Source organism: Mus caroli, chromosome 12, assembly GCF_900094665.2.
Source record: "Mus caroli chromosome 12, CAROLI_EIJ_v1.1, whole genome shotgun sequence".
NCBI lineage: Eukaryota > Metazoa > Chordata > Mammalia > Rodentia > Muridae > Mus > Mus caroli.
In genome coordinates this window covers 70,935,617-70,949,875 of record NC_034581.1, presented here as the reverse complement: position 1 = coordinate 70,949,875, position 14,259 = coordinate 70,935,617, and the positions used below count along the sequence as shown (strand labels likewise).

The 14,259-nt window shown below is 45.2% G+C and overlaps 1 protein-coding gene across 1 annotated transcript; it reads right to left on the bottom strand.

Annotated features, from left to right (window-relative positions):
- Positions 1 to 5,251: 5,251 nt before the first annotated feature.
- On the bottom strand, positions 5,252 to 8,019 carry Hspa2 (heat shock protein family A (Hsp70) member 2). Its single transcript, XM_021179432.2, has 2 exons — positions 7,895 to 8,019; positions 5,252 to 7,653 (listed from the first exon to the last, which is right to left on the bottom strand). The coding sequence occupies exon 2, from the start codon at positions 7,646 to 7,648 to the stop codon at positions 5,747 to 5,749; it is 1,902 nt and encodes a 633-aa protein (XP_021035091.1). The 5' UTR covers positions 7,649 to 7,653; positions 7,895 to 8,019; the 3' UTR covers positions 5,252 to 5,746.
- Between the last annotated feature and the right edge of the window lie 6,240 nt (positions 8,020 to 14,259).

Sequence of the window (14,259 nt, the reverse complement as noted above, 5' to 3'; positions counted from 1 at the left end):
TTTTTTTTTTTGGTTTTTCGAGACAGGGTTTCTCTGTGTAGCCTTGGTTGTCCTGGAACTCACTCTGTAGATCAGGCTGGCCTCGAACTCAGAAATTCACCTGCCTCTGCCTCCCAAGTGCTGGGATTAAAGGTGTGCACCACCACGCCTGGCCCATTCCTACCCTTATTTAAAATTTTGGGGGCAGGGGGTTTCGAGACAGGGTTTCTCTGTGTAGCCTTGGCTGTCCTGGAACTCACTTTGTAGACCAGGCTGGCCTCGAACTCAGAAATCTGCCTGCCTCCCAAGTGCTGGGATTAAAGGCATGCACCACCACTGCCCAGCAAGATTTTTTTTGTTTTTTAAAGATTTATTTTATTTATATGAGTACACTGTAGCTATCTTCAGACACACCAGAAGAGGGTATCTGATTCCATTACAGATGGTTGTGAGCCACCATGTGGTTGCTGGGAATTGAACTCAGGACCTCTGGAAGAGCAGTCAGTGCTCTTAACTGCTAAGCCATCTCTCCAGTTCTTAAGATTCATTTGTAGTGTGTGTGTGTGAGTGCATGCATGTATGTGCATGTTTGTGTGTGTGTGTGCATGTGTGAGTGTGCGTGCATGTGTGTATATGTGTGAGTGTGAGTGTGTGTGTGTGTGTGTGTGTTATGTGCACATGAATAGACGTGCCCACAGAGGTCAGTGGAGTCAGACTGTCCTGAAGCTGGAGTTACAGGCAGTAGTAATCCACCTGATGTTGGTGCTGGGAGTGAAACTCAGGAAGGGCAGTATGTGCTTTTAACTACTGAGCCATCTCACCAGGCCCTTCTACTACTCTCATTCTTTATTTTCCTTTGGCTTTTCTAGACAGGATTTCCCTGTGCAGCCCTGTCTGTTCTGGAACTCAACTCTGTAGATCAGGTTGACATAGAACTCACAGAGATCTACCTGCCTCTGCTTCCTGCTGGGATTAAAGGTGTGAGCGACCACCATCGAATCGCCCTGTTTCCTAATCCTAACACATATTCCCTTAGTAATGGTTTTGTAATCTTTGTGTGTTCAAATGAAATCCTGCATTGATTTAGGTGTGGAGGCTCATGCGTGTATGTGTAAGCAGGTGATGTTCTCTCCTGTGAGGTGGAGCCTGAGGATGGAAATAAGGAGGTCAAGGTTGCTTTGTTTTATTTTAATTTACAGAATCCAAAGGCAAGGGGAGTGCGCTTTACAACGCAACTTCTACAACCTACAGTTTCAAGCAGGGATGTCATATGTACCAATCCATTTAGTGTCATAAAACATCTTATGTCATCCAGATATTCTGATTGATTTTTTTTTTTTTTTTGCTTTTTTTGAGACAGGGTTTCTCTGTATATTCCTGGCTGTCCTGGGAACTCTGGAACTCACTCTGTAGACCAGGCTGGCCTTGAACTCAGAAATCCACCTGCCTCTGCCTCCCAAGTGCTGGGATTACAGGCATGCGCCGCCACACCCGGCTGTACTCCTTTTAAGATGGCTCAGTGGTTAAGAGCACTGACTGCTCTTCCAGAGGTTCTGAGTTCAATTCCCAGCAACCACATAGTGGCTCACAACCATCCCTAAGGAGATATGATGCCCTTTTCTGCAGTGTCTGAAGACAGCTACAATGTACTCATATACATAAATACATAATAATAGTTATAATAAAGATATAAGATTGAGCTGGACACTGGTGGCACATGCCTTTAATCTCAGCAGGTGGATCTAAGTTTGAGGCCAGCCTTGTCACAGAGCCAAGTTCCAGGTCATCTAGGGGCTACACAGAAAAACCTGTCTCGAAAAACAAAACAACAACAAAAAACAAACCAAAACCAAAACAACAACAACAGGAACAGGAACATGATAATTGGGGTGCTGGGGGCTGAGAATGTAGCCCAGAATGCTTGCCCAGTGAGATGACTCCGTGGCTAAAAGTGCTGGCTGAGGTGCCTGAGTTCAATCCCTAGGGCTCATATGGTGGACGGAGAGCTCCCACTCTCACAAGTTATCTTTTGGCGTGTGCACTGTGGCAGGAATGAAAACACACAACAGCAACACAACTCTAATTAAAACAGAGCAGGCTGGAAAGACGGCTCAGCGGTTAAGAGAGCTTGTTGCTCCAGCTGAGGGTCTAGGTTCAGTGCCCAGCACCAACATAGAAGCTCACATAACTGTTTGTAACTCTAGGTCTTGGAGAACTGATGCCCTCTTCTAGGCTCAGTGGGTACCAGGCACACACCTGGTGGACAGATATGCCTACAGGAAAAATACCCATACTTATCACCAATTCTCAAAAATGATTCTCATCAAGCCTTTTCTGAATATTAAATGGGTGATATATTAATATCATGTAAGCTACATTACTGTCTCCTGAGATATGTGCAAGTTTTAATGCCTTCCCATTATACCAATAAAATGCTACAAGAAATTTAGAGTGAGATTCTTTCAAAATGTCACAGATCTTAATTACTATAAACATTATATCTTATTTTGATAGATCTCAATTTATCACCTTAAAGCAGAGGCATAGTAATCAGACATTCAGATACCAATGTCCCGGTTTTAACTTTTTTAATCCCTTAGCTTCTATTTGTAAACATTCTACATTTGCTTTAGTCACTCCAGCTACTGCTTGGAAGTACAAATGATGTTAATTATTCCTTGGACTGTTATTTAACCCCCGACTAAGAGCAAGCATTGTTTCCACTGTTATTTGACCAGGGCTAGCCTAACATCTGGCAAGGAGTTCCCAGGTGTTCTTGAGTTACTGGTTTCAATTAACTCTTGGAAACAGTGGTTATTTTAGTGGCTTTATCTTAGTAATATTCAAATCTAGATACATTTGAGAAGATAGAATTGAAAATTTAAAAAAGCCCCCACAAAAAGGCTAGTTTTACAAATTACAAAATAACAGGAAATGAGGTATGTAAGGGATCCAGGTTGGTGTGATAGCAAGAGGTCAGAGGTCAGACCACAGTCACTGGTCATTGAGACTTTAGAAACCGACCTCTTCTAAAGTGAGGCCTGAGATGAATCATACTAACGTGCACTCATAGAAAGGCCTTACCGTTTGAAGTTGGAACAGGGATATTTTCATCAAAGGCTGGGCATACTGAGCGCTCACCTAGCATGAACAAGGTGCCAAGTTCTGGTCCCTGCTCCTCAGGATTGGAAAATAAAAACCAAACCAACCAAACCACCTTGAACTAATAAAGGACTAATGAAAGAGCAACATAATGGATATTGTCCTGGTCAAAGCTTGTGTAAAAAGTCACTTTAAAGCCTTTCATCCCAGCACTTGGAAGGCAGAGGTGGGTGGGTGGATCTCTTAGTTTGTAAAGTAGAGGCCAGCCTTGTCTATGTGAGTTCCAGGATACCTAGGGCTGCCCCTGCCCCCACTTCTCCCTCCTGTCTTCCAAAGTAACTTTAGGCCAGGGGTGCTGGGTATAAAGTTGTGCTGGCAGCATTTGGGAGATGGAAGCATCAGGAGCTGGAGGCTAGCCTGGGCTACTTCAGACACTCTCAAACAAAAGCATTCTAAATCTAATAGTATCAAAGTACTTGGCCAAATGTTTATGCGATGGCCTGTGTAGTCTTGTTTCACTACACCCTTAAATGCTCACTGCTGGAAGCTTCCACTGGTGTTATACCAGCATAGATTAGTCTGCCTTCACATTTCTAAAGTATTGTCTTTGAAAATGTAAGTACCCTGAAGCAATTTTACAATTGTCCATTTATCTTTCTTCCCCATCTAAATGAGGCTTGTTAAAAGAAACGTCAACTATAAGGTGACAATCATCTCCAAACCCAATAATCCTTGCTGCCCAATTTTTAAATTAATGCATACTATTTTTCTAAAACTAAATCTGTTACTGACAGAGAAGGATCCACAATAACTTGGAAATATAGCTTCTAAAACTCACTATATTTTAAAAATAATGAAGCAAAATTTTATGTTAGGAAGGTATTAAAATGTCTATGAGCTATTAAAACTATGCATTTTCAAATCAACTACTAAATTTCCCCCAAACTCCTCTTACATGAACTTTTAAATGTAATTCCATTAAAAACAAAAACAAGGGGGCTGGAAAGATGGCTCACTGGTTAAGACTGCTCTTCTGAAGGTCTTGAGTTCAAATCCCAGCAACCACATGATGGCTCACAACCATCCATAATGAGATCTGTTGCCCTCTTGTGGTGTGTCTGAAGACAGCTACAGTGTACTTACATATAATAAATAAATCTTAAAAAAAAAAAAAACAAAAAAACCAAACCAAAACCCAAAAAACCAAGCTGGGTGAGGGTGACACACACCTTTACCTTTAATCACTCAGCACTCAGGGGGCAGAGGCAGGCTCCAAATTCAAGGGCCAACAACCTGGTCTACAGAGCAAGTTCTACGATAGGACTACAGAGAAACTGTCTCAAAAAACCAAACCAAACCAAAATAAACCACACCAACAAACAAAAAACCAAACCAAACCAAAAACAAAAACCTAAAAACCAAATGCTCAGCAGGTAAAGGCACTTGCTACCAACCAAAAAACCCGAGTTCGATCCTGGAGACACACAGTGTAGGGAACCACTCGTATAACTAGTACACCCCCAAATAAATGTGACTTAAAAAAAAGAACTGTAACAGTGATTTGAGACAGGTATTGTACAAGCTCTAAGATCTTCAAAGGAGAAAAGGAGCCACTTCCCAAGTAATTACAGTTCCCACTCAGGTTCTTCCAGAGTTTGCCAGAAGCTCAGACAGTTGAGCTGTTTTATAGGAAATGAAAACAAACTTGACCAGACTGGGACTCAATGTTACATCACTCTTAAACTTGCCTGCTGGCTCTTGTTTCAGGAACCTGTATGTCACAAAGCACACTTTTCTATAACCCTTTGGCTACTGAGAAAAGATGCTGTCATTTTTGTTACTCTGGAGAAAAGCTATTTTGTATAGGTCTCTGGGATCCAGTCTGTACTGCCCTGTAACGCTCAGGTAGCTTTGTTGCTGTTGTTTTAAACTTGAACACTAAAGCCAGGGCTTAGGAGGTTAGATTCACATGCAGAGACCCCATCAGGTTTCTGTATATTAAAGGGTTACCAAGATTCTTCACCCCCTTAAATTGTTGATGATTTGTGGCAGGAGTTTCATCTGAGAAGTAGAGAAAACTGGATTAGATGCATTGCACAGCATACTAACTTCTTAAAAGATCAACGAGAATAAAACATAGGATGAAAAAATTGAAAACGCCAGACAGCAATTTTGAGATCAATTTCAGCTTTACTTTAAATGTGCATTTATGTGTTTACAGAATATACCTGTCTTTAATATCACTGCAGTGCTTACTTTCATCTCATAGTAAATAAAAATAAACAATTCAAGCTTCCCTGTGTCTTAGTGTAACCAAGCTTCCACAGGACAGGTGTGCGAACATCAGGTTTCTCATTTCAAGCAAATCTCCATGTACATATGCAAGCTTAACAACAACAAAAAAGCTTAAATCAGCAATCGCTCTAAATGCATTAAAGAGAAACCTCATTTTTTCCCCCAAATCAAACTTTTAGAACTAACCTTTTATAACTAAACTAAGTTGTTGCACCTTTCCTTTCATATGTATGCACCAGGCTAAAGACTTCCAACAATAGATCTTACTTGGCACAAGGACATTTCAAAGAAACCAAAACAAAAGGGAGAAAAGAAAAAAAAAAAAAAAAAAAGGAAAGGAAAAGAGGTTTACGCGGACTCCAGCGCAAGCCTAGTCCACTTCCTCGATGGTGGGCCCTCCAGAGGAGCCGCCGCCGCCTGGACCGCCTTGGTAAAGTTTGCTGATGATGGGGTTGCACACTCTCTCAAGCTCTTTCTGCTTGTGTTCGTACTCATCTTTCTCTGCCATCTGGTTCCGGTCAAGCCAGTTGATCACCTCCTGACACTTGTCGAGGATCTTGTTTTTGTCCTGCTCGCTAATCTTGCCCCTCAGTTTCTCGTCTTCCACGGTCTGCTTGATGTTGTAGGTGTAGGACTCGACCGCATTTTTGGCTGCCACGCGATCGCGATTGGCTTCATCTTCCGATTTGTACCGCTCCGCCTCCTGCACCATCCGGTCAATGTCGTCTTTGCTCAGCCGACCCTTGTCGTTGGTTATGGTGATTTTATTTTCTTTCCCGGTGCTCTTGTCGGCAGCAGTGACGTTAAGGATGCCGTTGGCATCGATGTCAAAGGTGACCTCGATCTGGGGGACCCCACGGGGTGCTGGGGGGATCCCAGTCAGGTCGAACTTGCCCAAGAGGTTATTGTCCTTGGTCATGGCCCGTTCGCCCTCGTACACTTGCACCAGCACACTGCTCTGGTTGTCTGAGTAGGTAGTGAAGGTCTGCGTCTGCTTGGTGGGGATCGTGGTGTTTCTCTTGATGAGTGGGGTCATGACCCCGCCAGCTGTTTCGATGCCGAGCGACAATGGAGTCACGTCGAGTAACAGCAGATCCTGCACATTCTCCGACTTGTCGCCGATGAGGATAGCCGCCTGCACAGCGGCGCCGTAGGCCACCGCCTCGTCGGGATTAATGCTCTTGTTCAGCTCCTTGCCGTTGAAGAAATCTTGCAGGAGCTTCTGGATCTTAGGGATGCGGGTTGAGCCGCCCACCAGCACTATCTCCTGGATCTGGCCCTTGTCTAGCTTGGCATCGCGCAGCGCCTTTTCCACCGGCTCCAGGGTCCCTCGGAAGAGATCGGCGTTGAGCTCCTCGAAGCGGGCGCGGGTGATGGACGTGTAGAAATCCACGCCCTCGTAGAGCGAGTCGATCTCGATGCTGGCCTGCGTGGACGAGCTCAGGGTGCGCTTAGCGCGCTCGCAGGCAGTGCGCAGCCGGCGCACAGCGCGCTTGTTGGGCCCAATGTCCTTCTTGTGTTTGCGCTTGAACTCCTCCGCCAGGTGGCTGACCATACGGTTGTCGAAGTCTTCGCCACCCAGGTGGGTATCGCCGGCCGTGGACTTCACCTCAAAGATGCCATCCTCGATGGTCAGGATGGACACATCGAAGGTGCCCCCGCCCAGGTCAAAGATGAGCACGTTCTTCTCGCCGCCCGCACAGCCCTTCTTATCCAGGCCGTAGGCGATGGCCGCTGCTGTGGGCTCGTTGATGATGCGCAACACGTTGAGGCCGGTGATGGTGCCCGCATCCTTGGTGGCCTGGCGCTGTGAGTCGTTGAAATAGGCAGGAACAGTGATGACTGCGCTCTGCACCTTGCCCCCCAGGTAGGCTTCGGCGATCTCCTTCATCTTAGTGAGGACCATGGAAGAAATCTCCTCAGGGAAGAAGGTCTTCATCTCCCCTTTATATTCCACCTGCACTTTGGGCTTCCCACCTTCGCTCACCACTCGGAACGGCCAGTGCTTCATATCGGACTGCACTGTGGCGTCCTCGAACTTCCGTCCGATCAGCCGCTTGGCGTCGAAGATGGTGTTTGTGGGGTTCATGGCCACTTGGTTCTTGGCGGCGTCGCCGATGAGGCGCTCGGTGTCGGTGAAGGCCACGTAGCTGGGGGTGGTGCGGTTACCCTGGTCGTTGGCGATGATCTCCACCTTGCCATGTTGGAATACCCCCACGCACGAGTAAGTGGTGCCCAGGTCGATGCCGATAGCCGGGCCGCGGGCAGACATCCTGACTGAAAAAAACAGGCAAAGCAACGTTAGGACGAAAGCGTCAGGAGAGGCAAGCGCAAGCCGGGACCCGAGCCAACGGTCGCTTCACACAACTCTCCACGAGCGCGACTAGCGTCTCCCCGGAGACCTCGGCGGGGCTTCTGGTTCTTATAGTCCCCTCCTCCCTGCCTGCTGTAAACTCTCAGAGCCAATCGGTCCCCGGGCCCGCCCGCTCCAACCCGTCCGGCGCTCCCACGGGCTTGCCTGGTCGGAGTGACCAGCCGGTGGTCCAACAGATATCTAGTTGGGTGCGGCGCTTGACTCCAGCCCTGGGCAGGGAGACCAAGGGGCGGCCGTTATGCAAATGAAGCCCCGCCCAGTGCCTCCAGCCGCTTTGGGGGCGTTAAGCTCGCGCCAGGGGAGCCAGTGTGAAAGCCCCCTTTCCCGCTCTCTTTGCCTTCTCTAAAGCGTGATTCGTTAACACCTTTCAGATTGGCGGGGCAGATGCCCAATGAGCAGCGCAGACTCCGAAGCGTGTGGCCGGGAGGCGCGGGGCGGGGCGCGCGGAGGCAGCACGGAAGGGGCGCTGGCCTGCGGAAGGGTTTCAGTACCGTTCGGTGTCGGGTGCCGCCACTGACTCAGCTCCCGGGGCCCGAATTCCTTCTAGGGCGGTTGCATCGAATGCATCGAATACAGAACGGCTGGGATCGGCTCTCGTCTTCCCTGCCCCTGCTGTTCCTGCAGCGGGGACCGGGGCTGGGTGAGGGGCGGTTCCAGGGCGGGGACTGTGAAGTTGGGCCGGTACGAGTCCCTCCCTCCCCCTCCCCCGCGGGTCTCGGAAAGTGCGCGGCCGGGGAAGGCTGCGCGGTGCTTACCCGGGAGGCGGGTGACTTCCCGCGGAGCGCGAGCGGCCACGGCTCGCGAGCCGCCTCCGCCCAACTTTCTCCCTCGGCTTTCCTAGTTTATTTTCTTTCAGGCGCCCTAATGGGCGGTTTTGACTTCTTGGTGGCACTGCGTAATAAGCCAGTGTCACCCCTCTGACTCCCGTCCCCGCACGCGTGATCTTGTTAAGGAACTAGTCCTTTTGCGCGGAGTTCGGTTGAATGACATTGCCTTTTTCCCTACGAAGAATAAGTTGGCAGCACAGACTTGTGAGAGGAAGTAGATGAAAAAAAGTCTTTGGCACTTGTTTAGCGGGAATCTGAGAATAATTTTGGAAAGTATTCTCTGGAACAAGGGGGTGGGCAGAAGCTGGCTCCTGTAAAAGGACTCCCTACAGGAAAACGGAGACCTGTAATGTAGAACGATCGCCTCGCCTTACGGATGGGAAGCTGAGGACAGTCGTCGCTGTAAAACTTTGACAGGTGCCCAATATGAGATGAAAAGAACAAGGGAAACGGTCCTTCCTTAGGCCGTCCTGTGATAAGGGGGTAAGCCAGTCCGGGTGAGAACAGAGGGCAGGGAGGGGCACACAGAGCCTGAGGGAAAACATCAAAGCATCCCTGAGGAGGTGACATGCCTAACTCCTGCAAAGGAGTGTAAGAAAAGCATTCTTTATCGAGGTTGAGGTGGTGGAATGTGGGCGACCAGGAGGGCAGAAGAGTTCAGAATTGAAGATTGGAATCTGGATATGTTCAGCAACTTTTTGTGCTTTGGGGATGTTTGTTTGTTTGTTTGTTTGTTTGTTTGTTTTTGTCGTCGAGGCTCCAGGAAAGAAGTACCCCTTTGGAACTGGCTCGTAAGTTGTGTGAGACAGTGATGGAGAAGACTTTTTGTATGAGAAACATGAACGTTTTCGTTGTCTAAAAGGTAATGTAGACAGAATTCTATAAAAAAAAACTTTAAAAGAGCTTTTGATTGTTTAAAAAAAATTATCTGTGTGTGTGTGTGTGTGTGTGTGTGTGTGCAATGTGGTGCAGAGGCCAGAATTAGAGACCCTAGAGCTGGAGTGACGTTTGGTCCTGAGCCACCTGACACAGGTGCTGGGAACTGAACCCAGGTCCTTTGGTGAAGCAGTGAGTGTGTTTACCCTCGGAGTCATCTCTTTAGCTCAGAGTTCTACAAAACTTAATCGGGAAAGTTTTAAAGATTCTTTCTATTCCTATATGTAATTTACAGTTTCAAAACCATGTTTGCCATTGGCAACTGCAGTTCTCTATTTTCCATGAAAGAAACTGAAGAAAAACTTGAAATAGGAAAGGATTAAAGAAAATATCAGACCATATGTGATAGTCTGTGCTTATATACCCAGCTCTGGGGAAATTCAGCGAAGAGGAAGAGAGGGGATGGAGCTGAAGAGATGGCTCAGCTAGGAATGGGACTAACTACTCTTGCAGGGTACTGGGTTCTGTTCCCAACATGCATATGGTGGTTCACAACCACCATTAACTCCAGTTCTAGGGAATGTCACCACTCTCTGACGTCACTGGGCTTTTGTATTCAAGTGCACATAAACTCATAAAGGCAAGCACATACATACATAAGTAAAAAATAAATAAACCTCAGGCAAGCAGATGCTATACATCCATGTAGATAAAACACCTTTATTATATTATTGTTATTATTATAATAAATATTTTAAAATGAATCTTTAAATATGGAAGGTAGTGGGCTGGAGAGATGTCTCAGCAGTTAAGAAGCTAGCAGCTTGCTCTTATAGAGGACCTGGGTTCAGTTCTCAGCATCCTAAGATGAGGACTAACAAACATCTGTACCTCCAGTTCTAAAGGATCCAACGCCCTCTTCTGGCCTCCGTGGGCACTGCACATGACTCAGGCACTCTCCTTACAATTTAAACAAAACAAGACTGAGAGCTGCCAGGCCCAAAACCGGTTCGTACAGAGACCCTTAGAGCTTCATTCCTGAAGTAACTATGTCCTATTGATGAAGCCATTGCAGACAAAACTTGTAATCTTCCACCGCATGCATCTTTAACAGTTTTCTGAGATGACAGCAGCAGCTATACCTGTGTTTTTAGCTGCATTTTCCTGCTTGCACTTTTCACCTGGTAAAATTACATTTTCACGCTGTTCACGGTATCTTGAGCCTTCCCCCAAAAGATGCAGTAACAGCACCTTTATGTGACACTTCTTCAGTCATAGAATGTTAGCACATACTGATCTTGTCAATATCTTTTACATTTCCTGTGTTTGTATTATGTTTTAAAACAGGCTTTTTTTTTCTTCTTTTAGATAATTCAGAATTCATTTAAAAAGTTCAGGTGGGTGTGATGGCATGTTCCTAATCTCAGCACTCAGGACCAGGAGGCAGGAAGATTACTGCATAGTGAGTTCCAGGCCAGAATGAGCTATAGATTGAAACAGGAAACCCAAAGTAAATAAAAAGTTAAAATCACAGTCCATTATACATTGTTAAATCAGCACTTTTTTTTTTAACACCAGATAATATTGTGTTATCAGTGGTGTAGCAAAAGAGGCAAACCCTTCCGAGACTGCCCACAACTGCAGTATTCCGGGATGATCATGGGGCAGTGTTTTTGTTTTTGCCTTGAAGAGGCCATCCCCTTTATCTGATGTTAACTTGTGTGGGGTTCTTCTTAAGGAGATAATAGAAAAAGCCTGTGCTATCATTTATGGTGGTAACAGTAAATTGGAAATGGCTTAAATATCTAACACAAAAAGCAGTTACATATATGCCATGGTGAATTCTGTGTCTGTATGTGTGTGTGTGTGTATGTGTATATATATACACACACACATTGTGTGTATATGTACATATATACACACACACATATATATACACATTGTGTGTATATGTACATATATACACACATATATACATTGTGTATATATGTAAATATATATTTACAGTATTTTGTGCGTGTATTTAATATGTGCATATATATATTTACAGGGTTTTTTTCTTTCCTTTTAGCACTGGCTGTCTCAGAACTCACTATATAGAGCAGGCTAGCCTTGAATTCACAGAGATCTGTCTGCCTCTGTCTCTCAAGTGCTAGGATTAAAGGCATGTACTACCATGCCCAGCTAGTCACAAGATTCTTAAAACTAATGCTACAGTAGCATTAATATTTGGGAACATTTATCATCATATCTCTTATTTATTTATTTATTTATTTATTTATTTTTGGTTTTTTGAGACATGGTTTCTCTGTGTAGCCCTGGCTGTCCTTGAACTCACTCTGTAGTCCAGGCTGGCCTCGAACTCAGAAATCTGCCTGCCTCTCCCGAGTGCTGGGATTAAAGGTGTGCGCCACCACTGCCCGGCTTTTCTTATTTTTTAAGATTTGTTTTATATATGTGTCTGTGCCTCTGCATGGTATGTATGTGCTTACAGAGGCCAACGAGGGCCTTGGATCACCTGAAGCTGCGGTTACAGGTAGTCGTGAGCCGGTGGAGGTGGATGCGGGACACCGAACTCAGTCCTCTGGAAATGAAAAGTCAGCAAGTGTTCTTAATTGCTGAGCCATCTCTCCAGCCCTGTGTACAAGATTTTGATAACACAGGAAATTGCCCTTGATATAATTAAGTGGAAATAAAGATACTCAACTTCTGTATGCTTTTTTTTATTACTTGCCAACATACATGTACCTGAATGCATGCCCATTCACTCGCACAGTTAGAAGACTGTAAACTTGAGCTGTCTTCCCTGTCACTCTCCTCCCACTCCTTTAGGACAGGTTGTCTTGCTGAACCTGATGCTTTTGGTTGGTTGTGTAAGCTGGAAGCCAGCAGCCCCAGCAGTCATCCTTTCCTACTGCACACACTTGGAGCTGGAGTTACGGATGTGTGGCGTGCATCCATCCTGTTATATGTGCGCTGGGATCTTGCTTTTTTATTTATTTTATTTTATTTTATTTTGAGACAGGTTTTTTTTTTTTTTTTCTGATCGCCCTGGCTGTCCTGGAACTAGTTTTGTAGACCAGGCTGGCCTCAAACTTAGATATCTGCTCTCCTCTGCCTCCCAAGTGCTGGGATTAAAGGCATGCACTGTCACAGTCCAGCAAACTCTGATACTGTTGATTATGCAGTAACTGTTCTTTTTTTTTTTTAAAGATTTATTTCTTTATTATATGTAAGTACACTGGAGCTGTCTTCAGACACTCCAGAAGACAGAGTCAGATCTCGTTATAGATGATTGTGAGCCACCATGTGGTTGCTGGGATTTGAACTCCGGACCTTCGGAAGAGCAGTCCGGTGCTCTTACCCACTGAGCCATCTCACCAGCCCACAGTAACTGTTCTTAAACAATGAACTATTTTGCTATCTCCAACTTTTGTTTATTATTATAATTATTCTATTAGTAGAATAATTCTATGTATATGAGAACAATAGCAGAGTTTAGATAGCAGGATTATTAGTAATTATATTTTTATTATATTTTCATAATTGATTTTTTTTGAGACAGGGTCTTATGTAGCCCAGGCTAACCTCAAACTCACCATGTGGCTGAAGATGACCTCAAACTCCTGATTCTCTTGCCTTACCCTTCCAGGTGCTAAGATGATAAGCATGAGCCAACATGCCCAGTTGATTCATATAAGGATTGAACACAGGGCTTTCGTGCATATTAGGCAAGCTCTCTGTCAACTGAGCTACCCTCCCCCAGTCCCTACAATTGAGTTTAAAAATAGCATCTAACATTTGACTGAAACAAAATTCATCAGTCTCATTAGTTACACATAACCAGTACTGATTCCCAACAGGTAAAACTTCTCTTTATCAGATCATACATAGACTGTTTTCAAAATATTTTCTAATCCAAGGACTAAATTTCCACAGATTTGTCAAAGAATCAAGAGCCTTAACATACTGTAAACACTCTTCAGTTAATCCCTAGTCCCCTGAAGAGTTCCTGGAACACAGTAGGAATACCCAGCCTGATGGCTTTTGATTTTTGGCATGGTGTTGGTGATTGGTGATTGAACCCAAGATTTCATGTACACAAAGCCTGTAAATGCCCCTCATCTCTAGGCTATATTCCCAGCCCACTCACTGTTTATTACACATTACCCAAAGCACACTATTGCAATCTGAAAACAATTTCACCTTTCCCCTGGGTAAGAAAAAAAAATCCTCTTACACATTTCTGTATTAAATGACATTGCAGAGGCAAACAGTTGAGACAGGTTCCTATCTGAAAACATCTGTGCTGGAGACCTTGAGCTAATTGAGACCTGAGATGATGTGTGCGGTAGTGGACCAGTGCTCCTTGGTAGAAGGGGACAGGGCTGAATTGTCCTGGGACCTTCTAATCCCACCCAAGCACAACCTTCTTAGGGTTGGAATTGTTCTGAGGAGGCCTGAAGAGAAAAAAAATGAGCAAGAGCTTGTAATTTGAGGATGTATAAGCAGATTGGAATTCAACTAACGTTTCTATTTAAGGTCTGTAATAAACAGTGTCATTCTATAAATCTCTGATGTGCCTCCACCCCTTCTTGTGACAGGGTCTTGCTACATGAGACAGGCTAGCCTTGATCCTCCTGTCTCAAGTATCCTTTGTTGGTTTTCTTTCCTCATACGTATTTCCTGTGAGAGTACACATACACATGTCCTTGTGTGTATAGAGGTCAGAGGACAACTTAAGAGAGCTGGCGTTCACATGGTTCTGGGGATCAAACTAAGGTCTTCAAGTTTGGAGGCAAGTGT